Source organism: Harpia harpyja, chromosome 11, assembly GCF_026419915.1.
Source record: "Harpia harpyja isolate bHarHar1 chromosome 11, bHarHar1 primary haplotype, whole genome shotgun sequence".
NCBI lineage: Eukaryota > Metazoa > Chordata > Aves > Accipitriformes > Accipitridae > Harpia > Harpia harpyja.
Window position 1 is genome coordinate 24055766 of NC_068950.1, and position 27018 is coordinate 24082783.

The 27018-nt window shown below is 39.5% G+C and overlaps 2 protein-coding genes across 2 annotated transcripts in view; both read right to left on the reverse strand.

Annotated features, from left to right (window-relative positions):
- Positions 1-901: 901 nt before the first annotated feature.
- Positions 902-5303, reverse strand: S1PR1 (sphingosine-1-phosphate receptor 1). The gene is made up of 2 exons (XM_052801988.1): positions 4978-5303; positions 902-3704 (listed from the first exon to the last, which is right to left on the reverse strand). The coding sequence occupies exon 2, from the start codon at positions 3570-3572 to the stop codon at positions 2433-2435; it is 1140 nt and encodes a 379-aa protein (XP_052657948.1). The 5' UTR covers positions 3573-3704; positions 4978-5303; the 3' UTR covers positions 902-2432.
- Positions 5304-8573: 3270 nt separating this feature from the next.
- The window catches only part of LOC128148618 (uncharacterized oxidoreductase ZK1290.5-like), a 52638-nt gene continuing 34193 nt past the window's right edge, over positions 8574-27018 (reverse strand). The window contains 5 exon segments of the mRNA XM_052802653.1: positions 8574-8868; positions 9490-9531; positions 17118-17177; positions 17890-18072; positions 23218-23309. Of these exon segments, the coding sequence (XP_052658613.1) occupies positions 8767-8868; positions 9490-9531; positions 17118-17177; positions 17890-18072; positions 23218-23309 (479 nt within the window). The 3' untranslated portion in view covers positions 8574-8766.

The following is a 27018-nucleotide window of genomic DNA, read 5'->3' on the forward strand; positions in this document are numbered from 1 at the left end:
CTTTATCTTGTGCGTAAATACAGATTTGACATTTTTTCCAGCCCTGCTCAGGTCACTAATTAAAAGCTTAGGAAGTGAGCACACATGAAATCATTCCTTCCGTATAGGCAGACAGATGGAGAGAAATTCCAGCCTGTTTCCACTCTTTTGTCTTTGGGGCATTTTTGGAATTTCCTTCAGGAAGTGAGGTTATGACCCAGAGCCTTCCTCAGTGAGTAGGCTCTTGTTTCCCACAGTAAAACTTGCATGGCGATGACATACAGTACAAGAAGGTGAGGTTTATCTTCACACTCCAACTGCATCCTGTACAAGCTCCATGGAACTTAAAAGTAATGCTGAGAGGGAATGGCCGCAAGAGAGGAAATGGAAGTCAAGTCTTTGGAAGAAGTAATGCAGTACCTATTCAACTATGCTGCCACAGTCTTCGCTGGTGGACCCAACAGAGTTGCAGCAGTTACATAGCTGAGGCCGCCATTCTGCGTTTCATAAACTTCCCTGATGTTTGCAATAAGCTAAGAATTAAACTTACAAATTATATTAGTGATATAAACAAATTATTTCACTTATTCTACTCTAGACAGTCATGGTAAAACCGGCAGGCATCTGTCGTTTCCTCTGTACTTCATTAGCTGTTGGAGAAGAATTGCTACTGTAGAGATTCTTTTAATGGCATTTCATCGATACAGCATGTGCTGACGAAAAATTATATTCTAGCATTCATTTTGTATTTTACATGATCCTATAAGTGGCATTGTGCATCTTATCTCCCCACAGAATTGGCTTAATCCCAGCATGTACTGAAATCAAGGAATTCTTTCACTGACTTCTGTCAACAAGAAACCACACCTGGCATGAAACCCCCACAATACCGCAAAACTACTAGTAACTTGATAACAGAATCTTTAAAAAAAAATCAGTTTATTAATGCTTAGAAGTCAATAAAGCTATGTGCAAATCGAACAATAAAAGTCAGAAACATTTTAAATACTATTTTTTAAACCAGAAAAAAACCAAAACAAAACAGTTTAATTGCACTGGAAATTTTACTACAAAGGCAATAAATTTTCTTTACAAAATACCACTTCTAGGAATTGCCAATAACTGTAAATCAATCAATTGCTCTCAGCTATCCCAGATATACCACTTTTGTTATAGTAATACTCTAGGCACATGAAGACTCCTGCATCTTATTAACTTATTTACATTGTACACATTCAACCCCATTAGCACAGGTTAGAAAAATAGAGGAGTAAAAATGATGCTGTAAAACAAATACATTCAATTTAATGACAGGTACTTTCTCCATGAACTGATAAAATACAGACATCTTTGCTGAAATTATAAACATTAATAAAATGTGCCAAAATGTATTGCATTTTGTTATGGAAGTGCATTTATCTATAGTCATTTCACTTCAACTTTCCTTTTATTTTTCTGAAACTCAAGGTACTCTTTTCAGATTTTCCAACTGATCTTTACCTTTGGAAAGACTATGAACCTGACACTGAAATGCCCCTTCAGTGTTTAACTCTTCTTACTTAGGCAAAAATCCTGCTGTTGTCAATAGTATCTTATACTATTAGATTTACTTTCAGTCACCTTAAAGAGAAATGACCTTTAGTTCTACCTTGCATTTGTCATGATAATGCAGTTTATTTAATGCTATAGAATAACAAGGCAATCAACGTACGGGGCTAAATGCTGCTCTGAGCTACTCCATAAAATCTGATGCAGTCAATAGAATTGTACAGGTAAAAGTAACTGCAGAGTCTGGCTCACAGTCTTCAAATGGGCTGACAGCAAAAATTCACAACTATGATCTTGCTAAATAAAACCCCAACAGCTTTGGACTCTGCAAATAAAACCTTATGACTTAAAACTCTGGAAAGTGACGCCAAATTATGGTTGTACATGGTGTAAGTTATATTTGTGTGATCTCTTTCCTTGTTACACGCTAAATGAACACTTCTGACCAACTATACAAGAGCCACCACTAAATTCAGTACAGAAAGATCTTTGTGTCAGTGGTTTGCTGCAAGCAAAGGAGAAATAACTTCACATTCTTCTCACATGGGAAAAAAAAAAAAAAGCTTCATTCTCCCTCCTCCCCCTCTCTCTTTCTCTCACACACACCAGGCATCATTTCACCAAGGCATCAGTCTTTCAGAGTTACTAAGGAGATTTCAGGATATGAATGCGCCTGACAATCCTGAGCTGCCTCAGTGCAAAGACAAAACATGTTCCAGGGAAAAAGATTTTCGAGCCAGAACAGTCTGTCCCATTTCTTGAACTCCAGCCTCACAAGTGCACCGTTTGCCTCATTAGAACTAATGCTACTTGCTCACTTAGCCCAGCGCTACTGCCGTGAGCAGGAGGCGTCTCAGCTCCCTGATTTCAGAGGAAAGCTCTGAAATACACCCCCATGGTTACTCCTAAGAAGATGAGGTAACATTGCCCGAAGACATGATGGTTTCAGGACGGTCGCCTTCTTCCTTCTGTGGGTGGGAGGAGTTGTCAGACTTACTCCGGCTGAACTCCATCCCTCCAATGATCGGCCTCTTGAATTTGGTCCCAGAATCTGCTGCGGGACATTTGCAGCAGCACAGAATCTTGATGAAAGCCCTCCGCATCTCTTTGTTTGTCAAGGTGTAGATGATAGGGTTCGTGGCTGAATTGAGCACGGCCAGTACTAAGAAATACTCTGCTTTATAGAGGATTGGGCAGGTCTTCACTTTACACCCCACATCCAGTAAAAGCAGGATGAACAAGGGAGCCCAGCAGGCGATGAAGGCACTCAGGACTATGATCACTGTCTTGAGCAACGCCAGTGACTTTTCTGAGCTCCTAGTCGCTTTGGTAATGTTTTTCCGAAATGTCAGCCTGCGGCTCCTAGTCCTCACCATGGAGTAGATCCTACAATAGAGGACGACAATAGATAGCAAAAGGCCAGTGAAAACGGTGGTGCAAAAGAGAATATAGTGCTTGTGGTAGAGAGGCAGCACGGTGGAGCAGTTGGACAAGAGGCTGATGCAGTTCCAGCCCATGATTGGGAGTCCCCCGAGTATCACGGAGATAACCCAGCAAGCACTGATCAGCAAGAAGGAGCGGAAGCTGTTGCTGCCATTGTGGAGTTTCATCTTCAACATGGTGATGTATCTCTCAATGGCAATGGCCAACAGGCTGAACACAGAAGCTGACAAGGCAACAAACATACTGCCTTCTCTTACAAACCACTGGGAGGGGGTGAGGCTATAGGTTTTGTGTCCAGATAGCAGGAGGTTGGCAGTGTAAGCCACACCAGCCAGCAAGTCTGAAAGAGCCAAGTTCCCAATGAAATAGTACATGGGTCTGTGAAACTTCTTGGTTTTCCAGATGGTGAGCAAGACAAAAATGTTCTCTAAGATTATAAAGCAGCAAATGATGATAAAAACCACCGACGTCACTTTTATTCCACTGTCCGTGTTCTCATTTAGCTTTCCTGTGTAATTATAATGCTCTTTGATGACATAGTTGACATCGGTGCTGGCGAGGTTGCCGACGACCTTCAGTGGGGCAGTGGTGCCAGAGCTCATGGTGCCCGGCTGGGTGCCGCCTCCCCAGCGGCCACCGGACGGTGACGCTGAGCGCAAACCCGGTGGCTGCCCCGCAGCTCCTTGGCCCCACAGCCTGCCTGGCGCTGCTGCACAGCCTCAGAAACTGCAGCCCTGAGAACAAGAGGCACAAAGCCCACAGTTAAAAGAAGGCAAGCAAACAATGTAACAAATGATAAACGGTTTATAATAATCCGCTAGTTTAATTGTATGTCAAGAGTCACCCATGTATTCAGACAGGAATCAATTTCGTTCAGCTGCTAAAATACATTTAAAAGATGGTTAGGCATATTCAATCAGTAAAGCTAATAAGACAAAAAAAGTTCTGTCACGCAGAGCTGAACAGGTAAATTGGAGTCGGCAAGGGCTGCGTTACTGGACTTCTTCCAAGGTGAAAGATCTCAAAGCTCTCCAGCAATAAGTTCTAGTGTATCTTTTTCTTCAATAGGAAACACACCTTGTAATATAATGGCAAAGATTTAGAAAGGGAAAGGGCTTGATTTAACTGCAAATGCATGAAAGCCTGCACAGAAATTACTTGGCAGAAGACCTGTATTCTCCTCCATTAATAAAGTCTGAATAAGCTTTGGAAGGGGGCAGTTACGCAGTTTACTGATGCCATCTCGAAGAGTGGTGAATTCACTGATGTATATATAAGCAAGAGATCACCTCAAAGCTGTAAACAGGAAGGGGGTGCCCTTGCTAAATAAAAGAAAGAACGTGCTTTACAAAACCCAGAGCAGTAAAAAGTTTAGAAAATCAAAAAAAATATGTAGATAAGCTAGATAGCAAGCCCATTCCATGGGTCTGAAACAAAGGATGGAAAAATAATACCTCGCATTTGAATAATTAGCATTGCAAGCTTTTGAAACGGGCGTGATTAAAGAATACAGATATAGAGGAAACCCTCTTTACATATAAACATTTCCCAATGGACATTTAAAGTACAGACATAAAATCACACCGGGAAAGTACAGGCAGAGTCGTTAAATTACAGCCTAAGCGGAGCAAAGCAGGAGGTGCGAGGCCAGTGGGCTCGGCTCCCCGCGCTGCTCCCGGGCTCCTGTCCCGCACCGCTCCCGGCCCGCTCCTGCTCCGCTTCGGTCGCTACCGCGCACCGCTCCCGTCCCGCACCGCCTCCGCCGGACGCAGCCTCAAGCCGGGCCCGGCGGGGCCGGGTACAGCCCCCTCGCCTCTTTTCTTTCGGGAGCTCCGGGGGGACGCGCCGAGAGGCGACCCGCGGCGCTGGTACTTCGCGGCGGCCCCGGGCTCCGGCCGGGTCGGGTCGGGCCGGGCGGGGCCGACCCCGCGCTGCGGCGGCGCGCGGGCTGCGGTGCGGTGCGGTGCGGTGCGGTGCTGTGCGCGGCCGCGGCTCCCCCAGCCTTACCTCGCTCAAGCGCGGCGCGGAGCCCCCGTCGGCCCTGCGCATCTTGCGTGCCCGCGGAGCGACTCCAGCGGCCGGGCCGGGGGCTCGGTGGTTTTAATGTTTCTGCAGCTGCTGCTCTCCACCCCGTTTCCGATTATTCCTTTCTAACTCCTCCCTGCTTGCGGCCACGGGGCGGCTCGGGTCGAAGGACCCGCACAGGGGGGAGCTGGCAGCACCCCGCCGGCGGCCGGGGCATCCCCGCCGCCCCGCCCCGGCCCTCCGCGGCCCTGCCCGCCGCCCGCCGGGAAGGGAGCAGCCGCGGGCGTTGCCGTGCGGGGGCTTTTATGGACCCCGCAGGCCTGGGGAAGCAAGAGGGGCCAGGAAGGCGTGAGGCGGGGAGCTCCCCCGCGGGACCCGCTTCGTCCTGCCCGGCCGCGGGAGGCGGGGAGGGGGAGGCCCCGGCCGGGCTCCGGCCATCCCTGCCCTGGACGCCGCCGCCTCCCACGGCCGGCATGCCGCTGGCCCCGAGCGCGGCCCCTGCGCCTCGGGGGGTGCTGCTGGGCACCTTCCCCCCCCCGCCCGTCTTTCTTCCCCCTCTGAGTAGGCACAAGTAGGCCAAAGGAAGCAGTCCGCGTGCCACCTCAGCCCTTGCTGTTAGGGGACGCGATGTTTAAGGAAATACGTGGAAGAGGCTCTTCCCTTTTCCCTCTGTACCAAGGTGGGGCCGTGCAGAGGTGTGCTGCTGTCCTGGCAGGGCAGGCCCGGTGGCTGCGGGAGCAATCGTGTGCAGGGTGTCACCCGCACTCGCGGGGCGCTGGGTAACCCACCAGCGGCTGCCCCAGAGCAGGCACCAGCCCCGTGGGGCAAGGCTGGGCGCCAACCCGCACGCAGGGAAGGCAGAAGTCAGCACCGGCCCATAGCAGATGGGGGGACCCAATTCGTGCCCGTCAAACACGACCCTGCGCTGGTGTTTCTACATGCCAAAAAGTCTTGTAAGGTAACCTACGCCTTTGACAATATGAAAAAAGTTTTAAATTCATTTTTTAAAACAAAACTGGCAATGACAACTACTTACAATAACAGTACTATTACAGGGAGACTGAGAAAGAAGTGAGTTTAGGTTTTATAATTCCTTCTCTCTTCAAACTTTTAAAGAAAAACCACCTCAGTGTATGTGAAATGCTAACTCTGGTGGTAATTTTTCTTCCTCCTTCCTTGCTCTGTTCTCTTTAACTCCATGTCAAATTGAAATGCAAAAGAATATCACAATAGACCAGAGCTCAATATATTAGGTCTTTGAGTTCATAGCATCACACCAGTCAATTAGCAGTAGCAGTTGTTATGGGGAACTTTCCTCTGAAAGACAGCAAGAGTAACTCTACCCTCAGGAAGAGAGTCCCTCTTAGAATAGTCATGCTTGAATTGTTCCACGCCTCTCCCAGAATGACTCAGATGAATTACACTGGCAAACAGACATTTACTCTTCCACCACAAAGCTAGAAACTTGAAAAGATGTTTAGCCTCCTGAGAGCCTGGAGGAAAATACAGCCGTTAAATTACAACTGTCAGAAAAGGCATGCAAGATAAATCATGCTTGAGGTTGACACGTGCATCCCCTGCAACTGCCTGACATACCCTAGATATTTCAAGCTTTCCCCCTTATTTAGCTAATTTACAGAAAATACTAAATAAAAGTGCATTCATTAGGCATTTTCCTCTAGGAAACAATTCTCACATAATTTTAAGCAAGAGGAACATATTAAAGGAACATGCTTTAATTAAAGGATAGAATGACTCAGGGTTTCAGCAGTCAGATGTACAGGCTTTCATGTTTAGGTTATTGGTTAACCAGCTGAGAGGGCTCCAACTCAGAGATGTGACATCCAACAAATTATTTGTCTGAGGCTGTGTAAAATACCTGGGCAATTTCAGTTCCACTCCAAATACTTGGGTATTTGTATCACAAAAAGCATCATTAAAATTAGAGGACCACACACATTTATAACCCTCTTGACATCTCAACAGAGAGGAAACTGAAATATAGCTTCATTCTTCTCAGGCAAATGAAGCCAGATCAGCTGGATTTGCACTGAAGGCTGTCCAAAACCTCAGAGATGATAGGTTAACGTGGCTCAACTGCACAGGTTGTAGCTTGCTTACAAGGGCTGAAACACAAACAGAGGTAAAGTCAGGTTGGTCCAGCCAACTCTACCAAAAGTATGCTGGTGTCTTGGCAAGGTGATTTACATCAGCGTTACACTCCATCCCCACCAACAGAACAAAAACTCTTTTCTCAGTACCTCCCCAACTGGAGGTCCAGTGTTAAGGAAGCTTGTACTTCTATGAAATACACTACAGAAATCCAAGGTATATATAGCTTCTTTGAAAAATTGACTCTGGAATTGCCTACAGTCAGAATACGGAGACAGGACAACACGATGTTATTCACACACCATTTCAGAAATAACCAGAATGTAGGTCTCTGTCGAATGCCAGCAGGAGGGCTGCGCACATCAGGACACCAAACTGATACATAACAAACAGCTACTTGACCTGGGTAAACCAGTTAAAAAACCCCAAAGTTTCCACAACATGTCCACAAGCATAGAGAGGCAGACACTTTTGTTCACAGGGATCTTAGATATGTATATGCTCTTAGATACTTGAGTTTTTAGGATGAGCAGAAACTCACGTTTTAGAGCATGGCAACATAAAAAAAAAATTGACTGCCTGTGACAACCAAAGTTCTTGGTGGAACGTCCTATCAGAACTTAAGTGCAGTGGGAATTTCAGAAAGCTGGCTAGTCACAGGGCAATTTCCTTGCAGGAAAATGCTTTGATCTTGTCAGAAAAGAAGTTGCAAGCTCGGGTACTCCCAAAGCCTGCATACTAATGGATCAGTGGACTCTTGACACCACCAGAAGACCCTACTCTCTGAGTGCTGGCACTGCTGGACAACTCATGATTGCATCAGAGGAGTGTCTGAACATTATCCATCTTGAAAAGATACAAAAAATCCCTGCAAGACAGATTAGCAAAGGATTTTTCTCCAACACACTACTTTTCTGCACCTTCAAAAATCTTTATCTATATAAGCAAAAAGTACTTTTATTCATTCTAACACAACTCAGGCCACAAACTAGAGCCATTCCTCCTGGATGTGCTAGGTCAAGACAGGAGATCGTTAAAACAGTACCAACAGAACAGGTTTGCTCACCAAGAAAGTACCAAGAGTAGCCTGCAGAATTCCCCCAAATTCTCATGACTACATGAAATGTAAAAAACAGTGTAAAAAATCAGATTCAGATTTCTACTGCAATCTCAGAACAAATATTCCATATTTTGAATAATTTTTCAAGATTTACATGCATTGTAGCATGCTCTTATATGTGCCTTGAAGTAACAAATACTTTTCAAAATCTGTAACGGGACCCCCCCCCCCAGTCTGTTCAAATGGGTTAAAAAGACACCTTAAATGAAGTACATGCACGCAAAAGAAACTTAATGATAATATTGTGAGATAGCTCAACCCATACTGGGAGAATATGCCAGAAAGTTCCAAGCAGAGAAAATGCTGGAAGTAAGCATTTCTGTATCTGTATGAAATCAGCGAAGAAAAGAGTAAACAAAATGATTTTATTAATTCGTTAACATAACAGTATATATAAGCCATTGATACTGATTTTTTTGATTGATATTTATTAGGTACTCTGAGTACCCAAGAAAACAATTTAGATTTATTGTTCTGTTTAAAGTTAATGAATGTTTCAGTTGCATCACTTCTGCAGTATAGAACAATCTGGTTTTAAATTATCCTTTCCACAGTGGATAGGTTAGATGAATTAATTTTCTGTTTATATTCATAGTGTTCAAAAATTCCATATCTTCTTCCCTCAGATTAAAATCAAAAACCTGGGTTGGAAAGAAAAAAAAAACAACTGATGAGAACACTGCAAAGACTAAAGCACACATATTTGTTTAGTATTAGCATTCTATAACTCAGGTGGTCTGTTTTTATTTTAAGTTATTGATAATGAATTAATATTAATTAAATGGCCTTTTTTGTTTTAAAAGGCTATTGTAAAAAGGTTGCTATATTCATTTTTGTGAGAATTTGTACTTTTTTTAGATCACTAAGCTGAACATAACATTAGGAAAAGCTTAAGTCCCACTGGAAAGAATTGAAGTAGTTGAGAAAGTGACATGCAATAGGTTTACTGGGTATCACTGCACCCAAAACCTTAACACACTTTAATACATCTAATCATGATACATGGTTTTTTCATATATATTAAAATATAGCAGAAGTTCTACAGTAACGAACCTGTATAACACAGCATTAGAAAACTTTCTGAAGGTTAATTTTTTATTCCAGTGATACGCATCAGTCAACTAAAGTCCTACTCTAGTTTACCCTAGAAGAAAACGTAAAGACATTAATGGACATAACTGAACTTAACGTGCTATTCTGAAAAAACAGAAGTCTTATATGGAAAATCTGCAATTATTTGGCAGATTACAGATATTACTTACCAGTAACATGGGGAGGGTGGGAAGAAGTAAAATAACCATTTCCTGGAAAAAAACCCCAAAACCACCTGTGACAATTTTTCAGATTAATCAAAGGCATTTCTATCTGGTTTATAAGGCATTCATGATAATCATGCAAAAAATCTCACAAACCATGTGATATAAAATAGCTGGTTGCCATTTCATTAATATAAAGACTCCATCAAATATATATATTTCAACATCAGGAAAGTGAATTTATACCAAAGTATATGTATAACCTTGACAGCTATGCTTCAGATTAATCTTCCACCACCTTTATACTGCACCCAAAGCAAGTGATTTACTGTAAATTCACCTTGGCAACATTATACTTATGGATATTCAATGGGATGAATCCAGGTCATGAAGAACCATTAGGAACAAATGAATTCATAGAAAAAAGAAAAACCAAACCAGAACAAAACAACCCAACAATCTCTGCTCTCCTTGTTACCAGAAAATTGTGAAACTAATGGTACACTCCCCGCCCCCTCCAAATTTCACAGCCAAGTTATGAACTCAGCACTAGTTCATTACACTGGAATTTTGAAGCATCATCTAGAAAGTCCTGGAAATCTATTTTGCTGGAGAAAAAAATAGAACAATCATTAATAGGATGATAATGCTGCTAACATACTCCTGAATTTCCTATTAGTAGTTCAGCTACAGAATGGTTCTCAAAGGGCACCAGCTAGCAAAGCCACTATTAAATACTCCTCTTGGGCACAGTGATTGAGATTGGTAAAATGGATCTGTGCAAAGCTGCTTAGAGAAGCACATCCCATAATGTTGGTCATGCCTACAATGGTTTACACAGTGATACATGTTGTATCACTGGGAAGTAGCATCAGCATCATTGATTTAAATTAATTTCAGGCTTTGTGTTCTCCCCCCCCCCCCCCCCTTTTTCCCCCCTAATGAGTAGTGGCCAGTTTTGGAGATAGTACTCATGCTCTGGTCCCTTAGAAGTCATTACTATTCTGTAATGTCCTGGCAGTTATAGTTAGTCCTATATGATGCTGCAGATGGATAAGCAGCCATTCATAAAGACAAACAGTAAGGCTGCATCATTTATATCATAATTACAACATAGGCTCACTACAAGGCAGTGTAAATACTCAACATTTTCTTTCAAAAGTGCAGACATCTTAATGGAGGCTGCAAAAAGTGCCAAAAGATTTAGTACAGAGAAAGACTCCCAGCACAGCAACATGAAAAATTGCCAGAAGGTTGGCGTATCTGTTATTTTTACCCAATGCACCATAGTCAGAGATGAGCTTCAAAGCTTTGGAAGGGGTGTGGCGACGTAGAAAGAGTTAACTGCTTGGATTCAATTAGTGTCAGCAAGAGCCACTCCACCTTTGTCCCCATTTTCAAAAACATGGGGTTAACGTCAGCTTTCCTGTCAGAACAGTTCAGCATTGCTATTTTAAAAAGAAAATCAGCTGGTGTTAACCACAGTGCAAAAAGAAGGGTGAATATTATGCAGTCTGCTGGGCTTAGTGGATTTGTAAACTTACTAGTATTATAGTTTATTACACATGCTAGTCAGAAGAATAATGTCTTGAAAGTTATGTTGCAGGTCAGGTGTGGTAGAAACACTTCTGCTGCCTGATTAAAGAAAAAATTTTCCTCGAGTATGCACTTTACAAACCTATTCCCATTATTTTTCAACTAAGCATTCTCAGGTGCCTTCATCTCCAGTAACATAAAAGATTAAATTCAGAAATAGGCAAGAAAAAGTAGAGAGGGAGCCACTCAGACAGAAAGCTACTTAGCTGCATAGAAAATAGCCTCACCCTTTCCACTGACTTTCAGTTTTTTTTCCTTTCCTTGTTTCAAGAGAGCTCCCTTCAATTAAGAGTCACAGTGCTCCTGCAAAGGCAGCTGATTGCACTTAGCTAGATAACACTGAAAAATTGTATCTTATTTTAAATAATGGTTTATCTCAACTAGAAAGGAGTGCCCCAATCAGGCACTACCATAAATGACCTACATAATATGGAAGAAAAAGTGCCTTCAATTTTCAGATGTATTCCCTGTTCCTATTGGCAAGATGATGGGTTACACTGATAAAATGAATGCATTGCTGTATCTTAAAAATGGTCACTGTAGAAAGGTGAAAAAGTTTTCTCTCTAGAGAAAGCTTGTCTTACAGAAACATGGACAAGGGGAAGAATTTCAGCCCTGGGGAAGAATATGCATATAATTCCAAGAATTCACTTGAGGGATGAATTTTGAGTTTAAAAAAAAAAAAGTCTTAAAAAAAAAAATGAGCACCTGCAGGCTAACTGACCAAAGAAGAAATAAAAAAAGGAGTTAAACTTCCTGATTTTGTATGTTCAGCACTTTTATATCCTTTTGGTCTTCTAAGTTCTGCTCCTATTACAGAACATCGCTCCTTACTGCTACCCCTAAATCTCACTACTGTTCACTTTCTAATTTCTTATTAGTTGTCTTATTTCTTTACACTATGATCAAAGTTGTCAGTACTTCAGAAACGTTCATTTAGATGAGGTGATGTGACTTATTCTTCAGCGCCTTTGCTTAAAAAGAAAACTATCTACCACATCTGTAATGTCAATTGAGTTGCAGAGAAGAGCATAAAATATGAATCTACTGAGTCTGCCTTTCCTTCTGCAACCTGATCAAAAGCAAAAAAGGATTTGCTCAATGATTCTAAGTTAACTAACGTAGTATAAAACTTGTGAACACCGTATTCAAAGGAAGAGACTCCAGTGACATATCCCAAGCTCACAGGAGATAACAGGGTTCCAGTCTCTTGGGGCAATTACAGCTTCTAGCAGAAAGCAATGGCTATTAGTGATGGCACAATGTGCAAAACTGCATGCTACACCATAGCATGGGTCAGCTGAGTTCTGGCACTTAAAAAGCTTATACTGCCTGAAATTACACTTGACTTTGTACATAGTTAAATTAAACTCTTTAGTTCTAAAGCCACTACCTGGTAGCAAAGGAATTGCTAGAAAAGGTCACCAAAAAAGCCAACCCCAACCCAAACCCCAGAAAAAGTCCTGAAACAACAATTATTAAGTCTGAAGGTCGTTAGGTCAGTATTAGATTAAAACTGTAACTTGCCACAACTGCTCCTTAAGAAGAACACTTTTTTAGTAATACTATTTCTATCTGATTATTCCTTTCATTACTCATTGTACTGCTTAGATACCATGATCTAGATCAGAGAAAATGGTGGCCTGACTTCCTAGCAAAAGCAGATGCAGATGCAAAAACCACCGTAAAATCTCTTTGACAGAGGAAACAATGAAATATATCAATGAATTAGGAAGCCATCCTCACTGTAGGCTAAAGTCATCTATGTGGGGGATTAGCAAGAAAATCTGGTTTAGTTCTGTTTAGCTCAGAACAGGGAGGTAATCAGTCAGAAATAAGTGCAGAAAAAACAGCTGTTCTAACCAACACAGGACTTCTAGCCATGTAGCTAGTCCTAACTGACACTGTTCTGATAATACTGAAGCTAGAATTTGCTAGCATACGTAAAGATTTGGTTCACTTTGTGTACATCATTTGTGCTGGAAATAGTACATTGATGTGATGTCTGTTTCTTTAGGGAGAACTAGAGGTAAAACTCCAACTTCTCTTGTAGTTTCGAGGAAGTCTTCACTGCCAAAAAGCCACACTGAGTGAATACCAGGCACATGATTCGCTTCTAGTCCTCATTTTATGAATTCAGAAACGCTGTGTAGCAAGGTGTCCCTCAACAGCACAGTAACAGGTTTTTTTCATATTACTAAGGTATTGCTCTATAAAGTGACTTTTCAAAAGCAGAATTAGCTGATAACCACTGGTAGAAAGGTTTATTTCTGTGCAATCTTTCCAATTTTCACTTAGTCATTGCCACCATTTTCTGCAAAAGCTAAAAAAAGCCTAAAAGTTACCTTGATTTTATAAATAAGCCTTACTTTTTGGAACTATTGAACCCCTCATCACAACAGTGAAGCCAGGTACGTAGCTGTTCTTAGACACCTAAAGTGGCATTCCCAGATACTGAAGCACCCCAAACTGCAAGCCACACTTGAAACTCCAGAAAATAACCTTACTGTGGAGATTGTGTCTCTTTCTTGGAACAGTACATTGTACAGGTATTAGTGAGCGCAGCATTTCATACAATATCTTGTATTTTAAAGTAATAACATATTAATTATTCCAGAGGCAAATCTAGACAAATTTTAGCCAAAATGTTTACCAGGAAAAACCAGCCAATTATTTTGAGGAGCTGTTATCAAAAAGGTAAGTTTGTCTGTATTTTAGCCAAGCTGTATAGAAGCTCTACTTTGAGGATAAACAATGCAGGCTAGAATATATGATTGCTGTAAGTCACTTCTTGATAAAAAACTAAGGAGCTCTGTTTCACAATATGAGTAAAGCAGAACAGCACTGGGAAAACTGCCTCAGGAAGTCCACACACAATATAAATCATAGTCAGATTTTCCATACCTTTCTAGACACAGGAACTCCTAAAATATCAAACCAATGTGACTAGAAGTTGAATACCCAGCCGATAAAAGACTCGGCAGACATATTTCTCAAAACAGATCTGTAAACTACATATATCTATATCTATCTCTCTATATACATACATATTTTATAAAGAAATCTGAGGAACAGTATGGTCTCTTAATGAGATTTCCTGGACAAATCCAATATGAAAGCTAAACTAATTCTCACTAAAAGCTACACAAAACTCACCAGAATTTCCAGTAAGAGATAAAGATCAGTAATAACAAAGATGCCTCTTTGGCTCTTAGAACTTGCTGCTCAACTCTTAGCCATGCAGATAGCAGCATTTGTACATGGACTTCTCTGGAGAGATTTCTACTTTGTTGTATCTACAGGCTAGTAAATAATATGCATAGAACTCTCTGGGTCAATGCTATTATTATGCAATAAGATGCATAATACTACTTTTGGTGATGCTCAGATACTACTTATTACAGGGACATTGTATTTTTGATGGGGATTTGCAGTATATTGTACAGTATAAATACTGTAATAATAATATTAACATTTTTTCACCCAACTTTTTCTTCTTTGTACATTGTATCCCACTAACAAAGTACTTGAAAAATTATTTCATCCTTAACACCTGTGTTGTACACTAGTAGGTATCATTTCTTCTTACATTTTTAAAGAAAGGAGATCTCCTCATGCTCTTTGATTAAATGGCCTGATGTAGGGTCAATGGCACAAATAGGAGGCTTTACATGGGCTTCGATGAACTATGGATCAGGATTTGAGATGGAAATGTAAGATGTCTGTACAAAAGTGCTACCCTCAAAAATACCTTTTGTCTGTTATCAATGTTAAGGATTTCAAATCAGTTATGATTAATAGCAGCCATTAATCTTATGATTATATTCTTATTGTAACCTTCCCTGATTTTAAATTACATGGTGTGACTCACTGATCACTGACAAGGGAAAGAGCTCAAACCTTCATTCGCACGATAAGGCTTGGGTCCCAGGAAACATGTCTCCCATCATGCATTCCATTCAGAATTTCAACATCGTCTTCTGCTATTGTAAAATCAAACACTTATGGGAATGCATATATAGTTAACATCATGAACACAGACAGAATCAGGAGTGTTTCTGTTATTTAAACTGACCAAGATTCATTTAAATGCGAGGCAGAACTTTTTCTGTGTTTTTCCTTCTGGAAATTCTTCTTATATTTTGTCATAGACAAATAATTCCATTAAGCTGATGGGCTCCACTGGGTCCTTTGCTCCTTTTATGACTAATTTTTTTTGTAGACTCTGTTAAGATGGTTTTGTACCACTCTGGCCTCAGGCAAGGGTCCAAGAAAATGGTAGCATCAAAGCTGTTTTTGACAGCACTCTATATGGTCACTGCCAGAGATATATGAATACCCTGACTGCAATCCCTCTGGAAACCTGAGCTCAGTATTTTACTTACATCCCATGTTCTGTTTTGAGTGTTTAGAGTTCTTTTCCTCAGAACTTTAGCCAAAGAGAATTACTAGAACGTATCAGGACATTTATAAAGCTAGCAAACCAAAGGCTATATCTATCTTTTCTATGTGTACTTAGACAAAACACTCATGCATCAGCTAATACAGAAACAGATACAGTGCTATAGTGCCTCAATACTAACTTGAACTTGAAAGCAACCACCTGTCTTCACGCATAGGTTCTTACAGCCACCAACTTCTCCTGTTGTGAGACCTGCAACATGAATGACGGTGTCAGTGTTTTCTTAGTAGGTGTCTTATTCAGACATCATCACTTCAGAACTGAAGTTGCTTTAAGTTGGTCTGTTGTCATTGTCAGAGCTCCTCCATACTCAATAAAAAGATCCTGTGGAGCCTGAACTTGTGCCAAATGAGCTCCTCCCATCCTGCACTATCCAGCAATCACTGTCTCTTGGAATGACCCTTGTAGTCAAACCTCAGTGCTCAAGCTTTTTAAACCTAAACCAAGGACCAGTCACAGAACTAGAAATACTATATTAGATACTGAGGGCTTAATGAGATACATGCTTTCACCAATGTGACTAGAGGTAGTAGAGACTCAGGCCAACACACTGGCACGGTGGAAAGGAAAACCAACGGAGACGTGATAAACAACACTCAGTAACTGTGCCAGTTCTCCCCTCCTCCTCTCCAGCCTAAGTGTTTTAAGTTTTGCTGCAATGCATTCCCTCAGTTGTCCAAAATGTATTTGTGGGGCCGTAGAATGAACTCTGTAAAAAACAGAATTAATCTGGATTTAAAATATCATTAGGTAAAATAAAATAAAAATAATAAGGAAGGATTTTTAACCTGGTTTTGTTCTCTGATCTGGTTCACAATACAGCGCACACACACAGAGATTTAACTAGCAGGTGCAAACTTTCTTCCTGATTTGCCAAACACTTCATACCCCTACAATATTTTTGGAAGTAACAGTAAGGTTGTTGTGGTTTCCCCTCCCCCAAAGAAAGCATGAAGAGAAAAAAGTAGTAATGAATTAAAAACATTAGGTATGAAAAGGAAATTAAAAAAGGGTGGGGGGAATCATGCTGCCAATCCTCATTCGTTCCCTACTTTTCCTTGTCCATCCCCTTCATGCTGGGACCTTCTCTGCAAGTCAAGTAGAATGAAAAAGGTAGGGGAAGAGTCAGCTCTGGCAGGACTGTGATTTCCTTAGAAGGTCTCTATCTGGGATATCCCCAAGGGAGTTTTACAGCTTTCATACAGTGTTATCCATAGCATACAAACTCCTTCCATTTGACCTGTATGCTTATCACAAGGACCTAACCATAACCAGATTAGGATGCTCTGCAATCAGCCAAGTAATAAATAAAAATATTAATAATAAAAATCAACTATGAAAGGTCTTTCTATGGATATCTTTTTTATACACAGTGATTAGCTCTCCAGGTGATTTCTGACATTTGTAAATTATGGTTTTCTACTATATATTGTAGTAATTTTATGGTACTCTAATTTGCCAGGTTTAACTGAGTTGCCCCAATATAAAATTGGTATAGGAAAATGGGAAGGCAAACCAAGTATTAAAAACAGTAATGTGAACGTTCGTCAGACTTGAGTGCATAACCAAATCTTACCTTGCAGTCTTCCTCTATCCTTTCTGCTTTTGTGGACTTTGGAATAGTGACAATCCCATTCTGAAAAACATAATGCTTCTCGTCATTGAAATTTACATAGTTTCAAAGAAAATGATCTCTCTCCAAAACATTTCAAGACACTCCTCATGTCTTCTGAGGTTTTAATTTCATTTTTCAGAAGACACTGACATTTGTTTCTATATGCTATTTTCAATTGCAGTTATATACACTGCATTAAATTCCAACACAGATTATGTTGTTTATGTCAACTTAATACACTATTTCACTGCTTAGTACTTTGTGTTGAGTGACAGAAGTGGAAAGATGTACCATACTGCTTGTAACATTTAGTTTGAAAACATCTCTTTTATTGGTGGTGCTTTTTATTCTCTACAATCAGATTATTTGCATATTTAAAATACTACCGTGCTTTGCGTACTACATTCCAAATTTCTAGTACACAGTTAGTTGTGTTGAGTGACAGAAATGGAAAGATGCACCATACTGTTTGTAACATTTAGTTTGAAAACATCTCTTTTAATGGTGGTGCTTTTTATTCTCTACAATCAGATTATTTGCATATTTAAAATACTACTGTGCTTTGCGTACTACATTCCAAATTTCTAGTACACAGTTAGTTCACACAATATCAACATACTGAAGGCAAAAATATGTTCTGTATAAATTCTGGTTTGATGCACAAAACCCAAACTATTTGCATTTTTTTTTTCCCTGAGAGAGGAGACATGTTTTTATTACCACCCTCCATTACCTGTATATTCCAGCGTATGCAAAGCTGTGCTGGGGTTCTGCCATATTTCTTTGCCAGCTGAATGATACTAGGATGAGTGAGTACTTCACCTTTGGCTAAAGGACAGTAGCCTTCAAAAACAATATCTCTGCTCCTACAATAACTGACCAGTTCCTGAGGTCTTTGGAAAGGGTGGTATTCAACCTTAGATAAATAGAAATAAACTTTTAGTAAAAACCTTGAGAGTACATATATTAGAAAACATAACTGATAAATGAAAATACTTTTTCTCTTGTTTTAAAAATACAAGATGAGCAAAATCACTGCTTCTGGGAGACAGATGTAAGTTACCAGTTTTACAAGACATGTGAAAGATATTAATCCACAAGCATTTTGCCATTAATTGGCACAATAGTTTACTACGTATTTTATGTTTCCCCAAGAAGTAGGGTGCATGGAGCAGTTGTCTGCCCTACCTGCAGTTGGACTTGCAGAAATATATGAAAATGCATAGTGGAAGTCAGCATCAGGTCATTTTTATTGGTGATTTGAGACTACCTTCTCTTTCACAAATCTACTTCCTTTCCTGTTTCTTTACTAATGATCTTTGAGTTGCACAGGCAAGGGGAGAGGGCTGTGCAGGGACTGGGTTTACAAGAGACCAACCAGAACAATTTGCTTCGGATGAGGACCTGACCTCAGAAGCAAAGCCGATTGGCATGGATTGTACATGGAAAATCCTGTATTCTGTGTGTGGTGTCACCAACAGCTTACGCAGGGAAGCAATCATGCTGCGGAATGAAGTGTGAAGGAGACCCTTTGTAGGAAGGAAGGTCATAGATTGCCAAGAACCAGTTAAAAGAGGAAAAGTAACAAGCTACAAAGACATAGTTGTTAGAAGCAAAAGGAAACAGAAGTTACTGGAAAGTAAGGATCTCAGAAGAGCCATGTATTCTGGCATGTAGCAAAAGCCAAAAGAGAACCTCTGTAATATTCCTTAATATGTCATTTAAATAAAGTATTTCACAGTTTATACGTTGTAAGACACATACGTTCCTCTGCATGCAGATGAAAATGGGTAGTGTTTTCTTTTATAAAATACATAATCGTGATATATTTTTGTGACTGGCCGTCACCATTGTTCCAGTGATCTAACTGTTGCGCATTTTGAAGAAAAATACTCTTCTGAACAATTACCTCAACACATGGAATCTGGAAAGTTTCTTCTGCCACAGAGAGGACAAATGAACATTTCCTGTTTCTCATCTTTAGTACATGTTGTCTTTTCAGACAACAATAGTCGGGAACAATAGGCTGGCAGTTGTTCAATAAGTGCTAAGAAAAAACTGTGCCCCTCGAAGGCTGGGCTGAGTCAGCCTAAAGCTGCTATGATCTAAATTACTAGGTGGACTCGGGAACACAGTTCAAGCAGCAGACATCCATGTCTTCAACCTTTGATGTTTCTTGACCTTTGAGTAGCCTTTGTATTTCATGTTTGTATGTGTAAGACCAGTGTTTAGGTCATACAGTTATTCATGTGTTGGCACCTGAGCTGACTAGAAAATATTCTCATTGTTTTTGTGCAAAACTATGAGGGGGGGGGAAGAAAGAACAAGCAGGGTGTATTACTCAATTATTACAATAGTAATAAGCAATTTTAGTAGATATTCTTTATGCTAAGTGTAACAAATAACATAGCTTAGAAAATATTAAAGAATGAGGTATTTAGGATCAAATGCTGAAAAATCTGCAGTACTCCTATGGCATCAGGTGACTTATTCAGCATTTACTACTAATATAACTGCAAGCAGAATTTACCTGCTGGTCTAATAAGATTTCTAGGCAGCACAGTTCCAGGTACACCAGAAATACTTAAAGCAAGAAGAGCATGCTGAGATGTCACCTGCCTGCTCCACAAGCAGAATACACCTGGGAAGATTATACTTTGTGCCTTTCACTGCATCAAGAGACTCCCAAATTTTGTGAACTGAATTTTGGCACATGCAGTTGTATGTTGGTAGCAGCAAGTATTTTTCTTCTTAAATATATTGCTAAAATAATCAACTGCCTAAAATAAAACAAGCACTTCCGAATTTATTTTTCTTGTGAAAACTTTCTGGAAGGTTCTAGCAGCATCTGAATGCAACGGACTAGCATCCTCAGCTAGGAGAGGCAGAGGGTGAGTGGCCAGCATGTGCTTCCCCTCAAAATAATAATTCCTACTTCCTGGCTTGCCCCACCCTTGCTATTTTAGTCCCCAAACTTTTCTCAGGCGAGGGCTGTCCGTCATATGGTGGTAGAGGAAGATCTCAATCTTTTCTGGCACTCTACCCTGAGTGATTTGTGCGTAACAACTGGCATTTGTTTAATAAAACAGTTTGCAGTTCACATTACAGAACTCTTCACAGCTGCTACTTGGTCAGCCACAGGGGAACTCTAAATAAGCAGTTTTTTTACGACAGTCATAGCGCAACGGGGAAAAGTTGAGCTTAATAAACAATCCTGACACACGGACCTAGAAAGTCATACCCCGGATGATGGTATACAAAAGCCTTACTCTTTCCACCCTGCTGTGGGTTCTTTTCACCTGGTAAACTTTCCCTGCATTTGGACTTCAGTCAGTTTCTCAATGGGAATGCAGAGTCTTACAATTATTTCTCTTTATAAAACTGAAATATAAGGCTAGAAATGTTTTCTCTATAGAGGAACAGTTCAGGTGAGTTTATGTACAAAGGGTTTGTTTCCTAATGCCTCAGTACACTAAAATACATTTCTACCTTTATGTAAATTTGTTAACAGACCTCAATATTAAAGGCAATATTAACAACATTACTAAACCTCTCTGAGGTCATTACACAGTAGTTTGCACTTCTATAAAAGTAGAAAAAATTTTGATGAGCATTCCTACGTGGAGTTCAGGGACAAACAGTTTATATTTGGTTTCAGTGTATCACTTTATTAAATGAAACATATATTAATTAAATTCTTATAAAATGTAATCTTTTTTCCCTAATGAGCAACAGGCATAGGAGCCTTGAAAGAGAATTCAAAGACTTCCTTGAGCATAACTCCAAGCTTACTACTGCAAAGTCAGTTACAAACTCTGGAATACAAACCTTTAACTTCTAGGTTGTAAGTTTCATTCTACATGATATAATACTTATCATCATTTTAGTGTTTAACAGTATTTTTAACAGTAGGTTGTAATTTTAAAAGGTGCTTACTTACTACTAAATACCTTAACAATACTCTACTCTTGAAAAGACAGGCCCTCCCTACTTTAAAAGCCATGATGATACTGTTTTTTCAGGAACCAAGAAGAGAGGCAGTACTTACAACTTGGTCTGTAAAATAGAACCATTGCTTACTACCTGATTTGCAAAGACTATAAAAGTCTAATAAATAACCTCCTTTCTCCTGCCTTCCTACTTCTGCCTCTTCACAGAAAACAAAAAAACCCTTTAAATTTTAGATCACAAGAACTGTTGGAATTGTAAGAACACCCTAAATTCTCTATACAAATTTAACACAGCTAAGAAGGAAGTGATTTTCCTTCACTTGTTTCTTAAATATTTAGACTTTGTATACAATGATTGTTTGCAAATGTTTTGTATTTAGAAATAAGTTCATTGAAAGAGTATGCTATTTTATGCATAAATATAGCAAAGATGTTTTGTATTTTAAATTCTGGACATTGAAATAAGAATTCAGTATAGCACTTCCATTCCTAATTTAAATTTAGGAATTCATTAGTTATTTGATAATGCTTAAGTAATCTCACCATCAGACTCAGCAATCTCCAACACTAAGCAAGAAACAGAATAGTCTTTTGAGGATAACCTGAACTATGGTTTATAACGTTCTTGTAACTCTAAAAAGTGTAAATTAATGCTATAACAAAACTGTTCAAAGTGGAGCAGTTTGCAGTGGCATGGATATTTATTTCATGGCTGTTTTTTTCATTTTTCATTTGGAACAATGCTGTGCATCACCTTAAAGAAAGGACTATTTGAATACAGCAGGGGCACCCTCCCAGCCCCCAGTATCACTACTGTCTCAACTTTTTGTCTCCTCTTTTTCAGCAACAGAAAAAAGAGATGCCATCAAATAGTATCAAGAAACGACTTTTCTCCATTAACACTACTGACACAGTAAGACTGGTAACATTTTGACGTTGTGGATAACAGGAATTTTCAAAACAAATCCAAGATAACTTTTTTCCTTGCTGTGATTTAATAGGCCGTTCTCATTTAACAGACAGTAACAACTTATGCCAAACTCCAGTAAGACTTTGAAGATGTATATTTGTGAAAAGGAGACACAATTGAACCTTGGCAAACTCACTGATTCTTAAACAGTCATCCACCTGCCCATCTTAAGACATATTTCAATGGCTTATTTTGAATAACTGAATTTAAATATCTTATATGATTTTACATTAATTTAACATTACTCATAATTGTCCTTTAGTAACCTTTAGTCTAGTGTACAGCAAAAATCAGATGTCAGGTTCTGAGAGTCACATTCTGAGCAACCTTTTTACCGCTGTTTAATGACATTGAACCACAAACAGCTGCCAGAAATCCTCACCACCTGTACAAAGGGAAAAAGCATGCACCTGCACTTCAACCATTCCAGTTCCCAGTTCTACATCAGCATAAGCACACTTTCACTGGCAGGAGGTGGTAGGAATGGGAGCATGAAGTTCCAGCACAGCTCCAGGCAGAAAACTACAACAAGGGAATAGCTGTCAGTGTCCTGGAAGTCTGCTGGTATGTAGGTGGCCATTTTTTATCTGCCTAGGACAGCAAAAAAATTTTGCCAGGGCTCTCTCAGCACCCTCCTAAATGAGAAGTTCACTGAATTTAATATGAACTTGAAATATGAATGAAATAAAAGGGGAGCAAGGGAAACAGCACCCTTGCATGGATATGTAATCACCTGAGGCTTTCAGTGTTGCTTAGAGGAATTATATATAGTATTTGAACACAGGCTCTCCAAAACCTCATTCACTCTGGAGATGCTATATGTTTAGTGCTCCTTGAATTTTATTTCTAAACTGTTTTATCACCAAAAACTGGCACATGGACCATTTGTTTGTGACTTAAAACCAGACACAAACAAGTAGCCTGGGAGAAACTGGGGGAAAGAAAGGAGGAAGGACTTCCCCCCACTTTGTGTCATCTTCCTGAATGGTTTTCAAGGCATATATAGAAATGAAAGAGAAGAAATTGTATGACTAAGGCTAGTTTGGGTGTAGTCTTTCAGGCATAGGGGTGGTGATTTTTAACCAAAAAAACCAAAGCAAAAACCCAAACCCAGATACTTTAAATATATTTATCCACTCACCCAATTAACATGTGGAGTAATCACAGAGTCTTCCTTTAGTTGCTCAAGATGACTGATAAGAAAGTTGCTTACACCAATTGATCTACACAAACCTGATGAGAAATAGAAAAAGTTTTGGGACAATCCTAACTATTTGGGAGCATGATTTGAAAAATACCACTTTCAAGAGACAAAATGATTGTACTCATCATTTCTGTATACCAAAATATTGCAAAGAAACACAGAAAACCAGCACCAAAATCTAGTGTGACAGTATTATCTGAAAGCATGTTCGTCACGGTCACACTAGGAAATCATTTTATAATCTAAACACACTGGAAACTCCCCAGTGTATAAAAACTCCAGGCTAAATTCTGGGAAAGGCTAATGTAGTATAAGCAAAGAACAATTGGACTCCACCAGAATGAAAAGAAGGAAATGGTGTTCCGAGCAGCTTGCCAAAACTAAAGAAAAGCGGAACATTTGCTGAAGACTAATAAGGTGTGAGCAATACAACACAAGAACATGCAGCCCAAATGAACTATGTAGCACTGGTTATATTTCTATTAGATCATTATGAGATGTTATGTAAAACTCAGTATAAAAACTTCAATTAAGTGAGCAGTATCTAACAAGAACCAAGAAGCTTAAAAAAGTAGCTAGATTTCTCAGCTCCTGTCGACATGCAAATAAAGTTAAATGGCACATAGGTGATACAAAGGTTATTTTTTTAAATAAGCCTTAAATGTGCATGCATATGTATAAATTAAGTGCTGACAGTCCTGAAATCAGATGTCTTCCTTCAAACCTCAGATACAATAAAGCACAACTCCCAATATTGGCCTGCCACTACACCTCAACCCTGACTCATCTTAGACAGTTTGGCCCTTATTCTGTGCTAAACACAGTTAATAGGGAAACCAACTGTGGCCAGGCTAGTAGGGGTCTCCTTAGGTTGTGGATTCTGTGGACTATGAATCAGACTCAATTCTTCAGTATGTGAACTTTATCTTGACTGACTTTCAATCTGTAACACTGCAGGTGGCAAGTCTGTCTCAAGGTATGTGAACACAGAAATCCAAGCGCGGTTGTTAATTCAGTATTTATGCTGGCCAGTTCTATATAATGTATATGCATATGCTTATCTATATACATGAATACAGGTATCTATAGCAAAAAAGAAGGGAATTAAGCCAAAAGTTATACTGTTATTTTTTCAGAAAAAAAGGTGGCATTGGGCAATTTCAGCCATTTGATGTCAAAGGACTGATTTCTGGACTGAAACTACCCTCATTCCACAGTTAGAATCACCACTTTCTTGAGGTCAGCAGGGTACTATGTGGAGCTGCCTTAATTTGAAGCTGCAATACAGACACATAAAAACCACTTATTAATGCAACTGAGAGGCACGATTACATTAAAAGGAAGAATTTCACTTGAAGCAAAAGCTAACGAAAATGTTGGAGAAAAATGTACTAACTGTATTTATTCCTAAAATGCCTATGTTTTATGTATAAAAACCCCCCCTCACAAGTAGACTATAAATTGGGATATAAAAATATGAGCTATAAGGTTACATAGTATCTTGAATTTGCAAGTTAGATTTACCTGGACAAAACAAAGTAATTAAATTTTTCTAGGCTTCTACGAAATTCCATAAGTGAAGTTACAGTTTATTGCTAATTATTATAGACAGATTATTAAAGCCCTGAAAAAAAACCCCAAAACAGTTTTGCATTAGGAAAGCCACTAACCATATAAATATAGGCAATGACTGCTATGTTGTTTTCACATATTTTAGCAGCACAACCAGATAAGCTGCACAGCAGCAAAACCTGCACATATACTATCACTTTTTAATGTGGTTTCTTTTGTAGAATACAAAAAGGAGAAAAAAAATACATTAGCAACTAAAATGCTAGACAGCTTTCCTTACAGAAATTATCATTGTTCATGTATAACATAATTAAGTTATAACCTGCACTATAGCAATTTGCATAATTTGTATGTAATGTGCCAGAAGGAGCAAAACCTGAGCTTCTACTGAGAAACAACCCTGGAGTGTCAACATTAATAAATCATTATGCCAAAGAAGTCAGAAAAAAACACTTGCAGTTTTAACACAATGGTGAACCAAAATATACTCTATTGTTGAAAGCTAAGGAGTTACAAAAAACATGCTACTATTGTCCTTGAATAATAAAGCTTTTATTTCAGGCCGAAATAAAACAAAACTCACAGACATGAAATATGAAATGGCTTATTAAACTTGTCCATTTCCACAGAAAGCTTCCATTCCCCCCCCTGCAGTATATTCTAAGATGTTTTGCTTCTAGCATACTTCTCCTAGGAGACTTTGAAGTCTGTTCCATGCTCTCACTGCATTCACTGATAAGGTTTTTGTTAGATTTCCCATCAAGAAATTTCAGGTCAGTTATGTTTTGTCTTAAAAGTTATCTGAGTTGCTCCTACTAAAATCGGTATTATGGCATTCCTGTGTTTAGAGTGATGCCACACCAAGAAAGCTAAATTCAAAATTGGCAAGAAAGCAAACGTTTTCCCACACTACAGAGAAACAGCAATTAGAATTCCAATGTCTTTGTGAGAACCAGCATTTTCTTAAAGCTTTTTTTTTTTAAGAGAATATAATTAAAACATTTCATTTCATTAAATCCACATATTTAGTTTTGGTAAAGTTAGGACCCTTTGTTTCAACTCCATTGCTTTATTTTTAGTTACAGTCTAATACATGAAAGTCAAAGAGTTTTGACTTTTGTATTAAATTACAATATAAAATACAATAAATATGAAAACAATTGCACATCCTGACTGTATTAAAAATATTGCAATGCATGGTGGAAACATGAAATCAAAACACTGGAATTTCCTGAAAAATAGAGAGTTTAAATTTCAATGAACAATCAATAGATTCTACTCTAGAGCATTGCTTCCATCTGCTTGATGGAAGATTAACACACTTGCTCTGCATTGTCCAAATCTGGGAAAGACTGCCTTAAAGCAGGAGATCATACAGAATTATTTCCACATTTACATCTGCTGGATTAATTCTTAAGAATGAAGAATTGGAAAATGATGGACAAGACAATGAAAGTCTAATTAGCTCCTGGGCCTTATCCGACAGATCAACACTTGTGACTATGTATGTCAAACAAGATCCATGAAATGATCACATCAGCAATAGAAATAAAAAAATTACATATTGAGAAACTTGTGTAAAAGGGTCCTGACTCATTGCCTTGAAACAACTGGGGGAGCACATTTCCTTATACTTCCTCTCTCACAGAGCTCTGACAGAGGCAAGTTCCCCAGAATTTGTGCCACAGGTCTCAAACCCACCAGAATGCTCTTGGGGGGGGGGGGGAGCATTTATTTTCAATTTAATACCTGTGTAGTGTGCTTAAAAATTCCATTTCAGATAACTGAGGCACAACTTATGTCTTAGCTGTTTTGATAGCAGGTGGTTTTAAAGTCTATACTTCTTAACTTAACCAGTTTAACTAGTCCTGAAGTTCAGGTCTCCTGAGATAAAAGTTTGCAATGGGCTAGCTGCAATCCCTCTAGAAGTACACTTTTAAAATATACATTTATACTGCCTTATTTACAAAGTCACAGAGCTTTGACACAGGGAGAGAAAGCATCCTCCTTATCAGCCTGAGGAAACAAGTGGTTTGGCCCCTATGAAGCAGATTTTGAGAAAGTGCCTGGTGCAATAAACAAGAAGTTTGCAATTCCCCATTAGCTCCCAAAGCTTACTGAAGCTTTGTCCTACTCCTTGCTACTCTGACTTCACAGGCTTGAAGG

Bases quoted from the DNA above. Each gene is read 5' to 3' on its own strand.
- S1PR1 (XM_052801988.1), bottom strand. From the start codon at position 3,572: ATGAGCTCTGGCACCACTGCCCCACTGAAGGTCGTCGGCAACCTCGCC.